At 50.4% G+C, this 8,576-nt stretch overlaps 1 protein-coding gene across 1 annotated transcript; it reads right to left on the bottom strand.

The window, feature by feature from the left end:
* Window positions 1-262: 262 nt before the first annotated feature.
* Window positions 263-3,232, bottom strand: LOC120875431 (mast cell protease 2-like). Its single transcript, XM_040257209.1, has 5 exons — window positions 3,178-3,232; window positions 2,410-2,572; window positions 1,558-1,690; window positions 967-1,221; window positions 263-584 (listed from the first exon to the last, which is right to left on the bottom strand). Exons 1-5 carry the CDS (start codon window positions 3,230-3,232, stop codon window positions 441-443), a joined length of 750 nt encoding a protein of 249 aa, XP_040113143.1. The 3' UTR covers window positions 263-440.
* Window positions 3,233-8,576: the final 5,344 nt, after the last annotated feature.

Here is an 8,576-nt window from a genome sequence, read left to right as displayed (position 1 = left end):
TGCAACTCAGCATGTTCGTAGTGATTCTGAATAAAGATGGCTCAGAGTTGATGATGACGGCAGGGGAGGAGCTGCTCTACTTTCTTCTTTAAGGTGGACATACGGGTCCTGCCGCTCCAGGGAACCCCTTTCTCTTCTTTCTCTCCCTATTGTTCTTCACTGTATCCTCTCTGTCTCTCTCTCACACACCACACACTCCCTCCTTCAAGGCTTCTGGAATGCTGATGATGGGAGAAGAGAGAGGAGACACACACTCAGGTCTGGAAGCCGGGTGTTCACTGAGATTTATTGGGAATTCTGTGACCTGAAGCAGCCTTCCTGAGGATTAGGGACGTGACGGGGCTTTCAGAGGAAAACCAGAGGCAGATCCAGGGTGAGTGGCACCGAGAACCTGCCGGAGTCCTGCTCTGGTTTCCCCTCAGGCTGGCCCAGGTTCCAGGTTAATTCTCTTTCAGGACCTCATCGATCCAGGGTCGGTAAGGGGAGATCCGGGTGAAGACGGCGGGGGGCTTTGCATTGGGCAGTCCATAGGAGACAATGCCCTGGGCCTCCCCAGCACACAGAAGAGGGCCCCCTGAGTCTCCCTGTGGGAAGAGAAGGAAAGGGAGAGAGAGAAGGTGAGCCGGGAAACCACCCCCTCCTCCCTGTGGTCCCAACTCTGAGTTGGTCGGACCTGTCATCAGGCTCAGGAACACGGGCTCCTCGTGAGGTGATATATGCCTCTGATGCTGTTCTCTTTCCTTCCTGGCACCCCCTGACCCTGGGTGGCACCCCTTGACCCTGAGCAGACCCTGGTCAGAGACCCCACGGGGCCGAGGGAGGAGGATCTACAGAGGGACAGTCCCAGCTCCTCAGACCTGAGGTCTCACACTTTGTCACTGGCTGACACTCCTAACTCCGTCTCCTTCCAAAGGTGTCTGCACCTTGGACAGTGATTTGTGGGGAAGACCGTAGTCTGAGAATCACCTTTAATGCAGATTTTGTGCTCTGGGGATTGCCCACACACAGCTGGAGATTGTGGTCAAAAGCAGGGAAGTGGCTGCAGGCCCGGGGCTCCATGAGTTTCAGCTTCACCTCTTGCAGAGTGCTGGAGGCTGGTTCCTTCACACCTGTTCTTCCCCAGCCAGCCACCCGGCATATTCTCCCGGGATGGATGAAGGTCACACGGGGTGGAAGGGGGAGTGTCCCCACGGCCAGGGTCAAGTTGGCTTTCTCCTTCAACTGTGAAGGAAATGAGGGCTGTCAGTGATGGAAATGGGCTTGGGGACGGGTGGAGGCAACCAGGGAGGGCCAGGGCAGCTGCTCCACACGAGAGCCCCTTCCAGAGGCTGAGCTGAGGGTGCTGGTGAGAGGCAGGCTGGGAAAGTGTGAGGGTAACGGGCCTGAAGGAGAAGTCCTGGAGAACAGGGAGTGGGCAAGGAAGGCCTGGAGAACAGGGAGCGGGGAAGGAAGGCCTGGAGAACAGGGAGGGGGAAGGAAGCCTGGAGAACAGAGAGTGGGGAGCGGGGAAGAAAGCTCTAGAGAACAGGGAGTGGGGAGAGGAAGAAGAATTTGCACCTTCAGTAACATGATGTCATGGAATCCAACAGGGTTATATTTTGCGTAAGGAAACTGTTTTATGACCTCAAGCCTCTGCCATGTGTCTTCTTTCTTTTTTATGTCATGGGCTCCGAGGGTGACTGTTACAGACCTATGAGAGGGAGAAGAAGGCCAAGGTGAAACGCTGAAGGTGGGGCATCTGCTGAGATATGCCCATTCTGAGAAAGGGTGTGTAGTCTCTCCCAGGGTCAGCGATCTCTTCCCACCTCCCTCTTTTGAGCCAATCGTGGTATGTGAGGGGCTCAGGCTTTATTCAAGGAAGAGGTTTCTCAGGGACAGAGATAATTTCCAGGGTCTTCCGGATGCCAGGGATTGAGCGGGCCATGAAGGACCAAGGGGACAGGGTAGGTACTTCCTAATCAAGGTGCCCTAATGAGGGCCACCTCTCTGAGGGCAGAGGTGTCCGAGGTAAGGGGGGAGTGGTGGGGTCTCAGGTGGACCCTGTTCTCTGTCTCCCATGGAAAGGGTGGGTTCAGGTCCCCAGGAACTTAAGGCCAGTGTTCTTGAAAAGGAAGTGGTCGAGAACTGGGTGGGCCACTGAAGAGTGAGTCCACATCCTTTGTGTTGGGGTTGGGGAGGGGGAGCTGCTTTTAGAAGAGGGGCACTGGGATGAGGTCCCCTTTCCTCTGAGGGGAGCTGAGCTCACAGTGACTGAGGGTCAGGACAGCTGTCAGTCTGAGAACGATTTCCTTAAGGCCAAGTATTGTCTCTCCCTAAAGAGACCCAGCCCTAGGAGCTCCCCTCAGGCCCCAGGAGCTGTTCCTGGTTGGTCCCCTGAATGCTTTCCTCCCACTTGGAGATAAACAGGACCTGCTGTCTCCCCTTCCTGCACAGTGCGCAGCCGTTAGCACAAAGTCCCTTCTTATCAGGAAACCACCACAAGCCACCTGCTTCCCCTGCGAGGTGACAATTTCCAGGTAGGCCATGTAGGGGCGGGAGTGTGGCTTGCTCTCTGTGCCCCCGATGATCTCCCCTGGAACACAGAAACCCAGGGCCTGATCACAGAGGGTGCACCGGCTGGCTGCAGCAGGCGTCTCTGGAATCCGCCCTCGCCCCGAGTTCTGCCCTCTCCCTCTCGGGTGGCTCTGGTGCCTGCTGTCTCTGCTCCAGGCACAGTGGCCAGGGTGGCCTTGGACGCCTTGCAGTCACGCTCACCTAAGGTTTCCCCCCACTCCCATTCTGCTCTCACTCAGCCCTCCTTGTCCCCGTGCATGACCAGCTCTCCAGGGTCCTGTCTCCACCATCTCCATATCCCAGGTTGCTCAGAGATCAGCCAAGTTACAAGGCCAGAGGGTGAAGGGAACACAGGACTTTCAGCTCAGTGTCACACATTCCATACAGAGAAGACCACCCCTGGGGCCCCCTGCTCTGGGCTTTCCCTCAGTCAAGGTGGGCTCCTCGTTTCTGGGGACGACCATGGGCTGCAGAGAGAGGGTGTGCACAGCCCAAGTGGAAACTTCACCCTGGGGTGTTGGGGAGAAATCCTGGGGTTCTGTTTAAGGGTAAGCAATCTTCCAAGTAAATCTTGTTTTAGGGGTTGATCCTGCAGTTTCCAGAAGGAGTGGCCGGGCAACTCACCAGCCTGGGCTCTGCAGCAGAGGAGGAGGAGCACCAGCAGGAGAGGACGATGCATCTTCTCAGAGAGGCTGCCCAGGGCACGTGCTGCCTCTGTTTTCTAGTCGTGGGTTTTTAATCCCAACAAGCGAGGGCAGGACCAGACTAGTAACCGCAGTAACTGACTGATCATCTACTCTTCTCTCAGACTGTGCCTGTATCTTTCTAATCAGAATTTCCCCTAGAGATGCCCTCTGTTTTGTTCGGATGAAGCTGAGGCCTGAACTTCCAAGTCTTAGCCTCAGGGATGAGCTCTCCAGTGTGGTTCCTCATTGGTGTGGAGGTGGAGGGCTCATGTCCTTCCCAGGCAGGGCAGCTGGTTAAGGCCCATCAGAGACATGGGTGGGGGAGAGTCTTTACACTGAGAATTCAGAAGCACATGCACTTTGAAGGCCATGATGCACGTTCTGCAAAAAGCCCCTGTGCACGCACTACATGTATGTGAGTACTGAGCACAAACTTGTACCCATGCAGATGAATCAAAAATTTCAGGACATAGGGTTTATCCTTATGATGTGCAGTGCTCGCCATCAGTTTCTACTTCTTGTCATTCCTTTTTTTTCCAATCCACAGTAGAATGCAAGCTGCATGTCACTTAAGTATGATTACCTGAAACCTGGAAAGCATGGTATGGATCTCTCTCTTCCTGCAAACCGATCGTTCACTGGCTTAGAAGAAGGATCCAGAAGATGAAGCTGGAGTCAGCGTCTGTCAGCTCCTTGGGGACCGATTCATCCTGTGGGCTCCGCCCAGCTCCCGGCAGTGTCCACTGACCCCACCACTTCCTGAGGGCCAGGCTGTCAGGGTGGGCTGACCGCTTTCCCCAGGTCTCCAGTGTCCAGCTCCTTGGAAAGGCGGTCTGCCCTGTGGATGTGTGGATGTTTGGATGTGCTATCCTTGGGATCTGGGAGTCAACAGTGGATGGGGCCTGAGCTACAACTCAGTGTGTGTGCTGGTCTCCCAGGCAAACATCACACATAAAGCCTCTGTTCCTTGTATTTCATGTTTTAAAACTCTTACTTAATTATACAAATATAAAAGGAGAGTTAGGGCAAAAATCATAAAAATGGTTTATTATCATTCCATGTAAGTTCTTTTATTTTTGAGAACCTGTCACATTTCTTCGTTTTTTAAAAAATTGGAAAGTGCTTCCCTGGTGGCTCAGTGGTCAAGAACCTGCCTGTGGGAGACATGGGGTTCCATCTCTGATTCAAGAAGATCTCGCATGCTGCAGAGCAACTAAGTCCATGCGCCACAACTATTGAGCCAGTGCTCTAGCCCAGGAGCCATGGCAGCTGAGCCCATGTACCCCAACTCCTGAAGCCTGCGCATCTAGAGCCCATGCTCTGCAGCGAGAGACGCTATCACAATAAGTCTGTGCATCATGATTAGACAGCAGGCCCCTCTTGTTGCAACTAGAGGAACCCCCTGCAGCAACAAAGACCCAGGACAGCCCAAAACAAACAAACAAGGTGTGTACATGTGTTTGTTTGTCATATAGAGTTAGAGTTTATAATCAGATATGTTTATCAGGATTTCTTATGTCTACATTGATCAGTGGCAGAACTGGAAACCCAGACCTGTGGGCTGATAGACAATGGGAAAAATGGATTCTCTGGGTCCCTGGTCTGGGGCCAGCAGTAGCAGCTCTCTTGCATGGGGCCAGGCCTGTCTCCTAGGCCTCTTAGGGAACGTGGTGAAACCTGCATGAGGGCCCTTCAGTGGCAGGCTCCTGAGAGCTAGCTAAAGTTCATGCTCCATTTCTCTTGTTCAGATGTGTATGGGTGTGAGTGTAGGCATCCCACTCAGATGCTGGTGGGTATGGGATTCAGAGCACTGAGGGTCACTTGGAGGAGGAAATTTTGGAGAACTTGACCTAACTCAGATTTCTCTTTTGGAAGACCTGGAGACACCGTGTCATTTCTGAAGGAAGATGACAATTGAATTGGGTGACTCTGATGTAGTTCAGGGGCTAGACTCACCCTGACATTCTAGGGGAACTTTCTTTTGGACTTGCATGGCCCTGCTTTGTTGTGACAGTTGTGGTTGACAAAGCCATCCTGAGGACTTCCAGGGCTCAACCCTCCCCAGCATCCTGAGTTCTCATACTTGGGAAATTTTCCTCCTTCTCACTTGGCAGATACTTCTCTGGCCCCAGACCCATTATTCAGGGGGATGGTGAGGATGGGGCTGAAGTAGGTGTAAGGATGCAAGGTAGCAACAGCCCAAGCCTGGGACCATCTCCAGAAAGAGCCATGGGTAGTTTGCTATGGTGCATCTATGCCCTGAATTATAGTGGCTGAGGCACAAGGTTTGTGGGAAGAGGAGAAGTGAGAGGAGGAGGAGGGAGGAGCAGGAGAAGGAGGAGGAGGAAGAGGTAGGCTGAATAATGGCACCCAGAAATACCCAGGTCCTAATCTTTTGAACCTATGAATGTTACCTTATATGGTAACAGGAACTTTGCAGATGTGATTAAGAAGAATCTTGAGATGGGGAGATTACCCATGTTATCCAGGTGGGCCCTAAATGTAATTATATGCATCCTTACAAGAGACAGGCAGAGGGAAATTCTACTATGAGAGAAGGCCATGTGACAACCTCAGAAGAGAGAGAAAGACAGAGATGCAAAGTCACTACTCTGTGGGCTTTGAAGACAGAGGAAAGGACCATGAGCCAAGGAATGTGAGCTATGCCACTATAGAAGCTGGAAAAGTTATCAGCCTCCGGAGTGGGTGCAGCCTTGCCAACACCTTGGTTTGGGGCTAGTGAAGGTAATTTCAGACTTCTGACCTCCAGAAATTTAAGAGGAAAAATGAGTACTGTTTTAACCCACTGTGCATGCATGCTGAGTCACTTCCGGCGTGTTCAACTCTTTGCGACCTACCAGGCTCCTCTGTCCTTGGGATTCTCCAGGCAAGAATACCGGAGTGGGTTGCCATGCCCTCCTCCAGGGGATCTTTCCGACCCAGGGATTGAACCCACATCTCTTATGTCTCTTGCATCGGCAGGTGAGTTCTTTACCATTAACGCCACCTGGGAAGCCTCTTTAACCCACTAAGTTGGCAGTATTTTGTTACAGTGACTATATTAAAATACTACAGTGATCGAAGGATTTCATGGGTCTGACCTGACACAGTCTGAACAACACTATAAACATTTGGAATAAGTCGGTGCCATACTTGACACCCCCTGTAACTGGTGGGAGCCATCACATCTTCCAGAAGCAGGAAGAGAATTCCTTTTTGCTTTATTTCAGAAATGCAGCACTAATTTCCATTCTTAGAGGAATAAACCGTAAGTTAATAAAAATAGAAACAGAAAAGGCAGAGAAGAGTTAGAGACAGGCTAGAAACAAAGAACAAGGGCAACAAATAGAAAATGGTAACAAGTATGGTAGATATTATACCAATACTCATTTTGAATACTACTGGTTTAAATGTACCAATTAAAATGCAGAGGGGCACAAACTGCTGGGCCGGGTACTCAATCTTGGGGGCTAATGATGCTAATACAGTAATAAGTATCTGTAATACTTACTATACTTGATGCTTTAACTCCTCATCTCTTATTTAATCCTCATCATTCTCATGCCCATTTTACAGATGACTGGGAAGGGCGAGCCTAAGAAAGATGAAGAAATTTGCCCAAAATACAAAGTTGGTAAAGGATCCTACCAGGATCCCAATGCAGTCTGATTCCAAGGTCTTAATTCTATCCATCTTGTTCCCAAATGCATGCTATAAATAAGGGTTCTGTAAGAAAAAGGTAATTCTTTACCAAGCCTTGACAATGTCATTTTGCGTTTAACTCAGAGATATTTGTCTTGGGCTTTCCTGGTGGCTCAGACGGTAAAGAATCCGCCTGCAATGCAAGAGACTTGGGTTCGATCGCTGGGTTGGGAAGATCCCCTGGAGGAGGTCATTGCAACCCACTCCAGCATTTTTGCCTGGAGAATTCCATGGGCAAAGGAGCCTAGTGGGCTACAGTCCATGGGGTTGCAAAGAGTTGGACATGACTGAGTGACTAAGCACACATACTTGTCTTAGGAGATCCACTCCTCTCATCCTTTTATAACATTCTTCTTATAAGCACTGAAAAAAATCACCCTTCCCAAGAGCTCTTGGTGCTTACATCCCTCCATCATGGCAGTGTCAACAGACCAGCCAAATGTTCAAAGTTACATGAGACATATGTGGCATGTAGGGGAAAGAGAAGGTCCTTTCTGCTTGGTTGTAAGAGATAAGGAAATGCAGGAATAAGGAGCAACTAAAAGGAAGACTCATTATCTGAGAAAAACATTGATTCACATCCTGGAGGGCTAAGGGAAGAGTCCTGAGTGCTGCTGCTGCTGCTAAGTCACTTCAGTCATGTCTGACTCTGTGCGACTCCATAGACAGCAGCCCACCAGGCTCCCCCATCCCTGGGATTCTCCAGGCAAGAACACTGGAGTGGGTTGCCATTTCCTTCTCCAATGCATGAAAGTGAAAAGTGAAAATTGAAAGTGAAGTCGCTTAGTCATGTCCAAATCTGTGCGACCCCATGGACTGCAGCCTACCAGGCTCCTCCGTCCATGGGATTTTCCAGGCAAGGGGACTGGAGTGGGTTGCCATTGCCTTCTCCGAGCGTCCTGAGTAGTGTCCCCTTAATTAATTGAAACAACAGATTGGAGAGCATAAAAGAAACCCGTGAAGGCAGGCCCTCAGACTCTGGCCATGCTGTCTCAGAGCAATGTCCTGACTCCATTTCTGGCAGCAACCATTATCCAACAGGCTTCATGGGAGCATGTTGAAAAAAAAAAAACCAACAACAACGGTTGATGCCATACAGCCTTTCTCCAACAGATAAGAGAAGATCCCCACGGACAGATTTGATTCTAAGGTACACAGAACTCTCTTTTGTTGCCCTGGCTGATGCTGACTGCCGATAGACTGACAGCATTGCAAGGTTTACTAGAGAAGCATGCCAGACTTAAAGGACTTTACCCAAACCCATGGGAAAGGGATGGTTTGAGACAGTTTCACATGACTGCTGGATACACAGAGAGGCTGATGAGAGGAGATGAGACAGGGTGGGTACTGGCACAAAGCCAACTGTGCTCAGGTGTGCAGTGAGCCTACCAGTGAAGTGAGAAAGTGAAACAAGAAATTCTTCTGCCATCATTCACCCCAGAGAGAGTTCTCCCATGGAGACACTGGGTTCCACCTCCTCTCAACCTTTTGCTTTGCTAGCTACCTAGTTCACCAGTGCCTTCAAGCACCAGCACAGTAATACATACATACAGACATACATATGTACATAACTATAGAAAGAGAGGAGAGAAAGAAAGAAAGAAAGAAAGAAAGAAAGAAAGAAAGAAAGAAAGA

The sequence above is a fragment of the Oryx dammah genome, unplaced genomic scaffold (assembly GCF_014754425.2).
Source record: "Oryx dammah isolate SB20612 unplaced genomic scaffold, SCBI_Odam_1.1 HiC_scaffold_16, whole genome shotgun sequence".
In the NCBI taxonomy this organism is placed as follows: Eukaryota; Metazoa; Chordata; class Mammalia; order Artiodactyla; family Bovidae; genus Oryx; species Oryx dammah.
Note: the sequence above shows the minus strand (reverse complement) of the source record. Positions and strands in the feature narration are given on the sequence as shown.

Excerpts from the sequence above, each read along its gene's own strand:
- LOC120875431 (XM_040257209.1), bottom strand. The coding sequence starts at position 3,232 with ATGCATCGTCCTCTCCTGCTGGTGCTCCTCCTCCTCTGCTGCAGAGCC. Across the intron at positions 2,573-3,177 it reads CTGCTGCAGAGCCCAGGCTG|GGGAGATCATCGGGGGCACA; the intron begins GTGAGTTGCCCG and ends TCTGTGTTCCAG. Across the intron at positions 1,691-2,409 it reads GCAGGAAGGGGAGACAGCAG|GTCTGTAACAGTCACCCTCG; the intron begins GTCCTGTTTATC and ends TCCCTCTCATAG.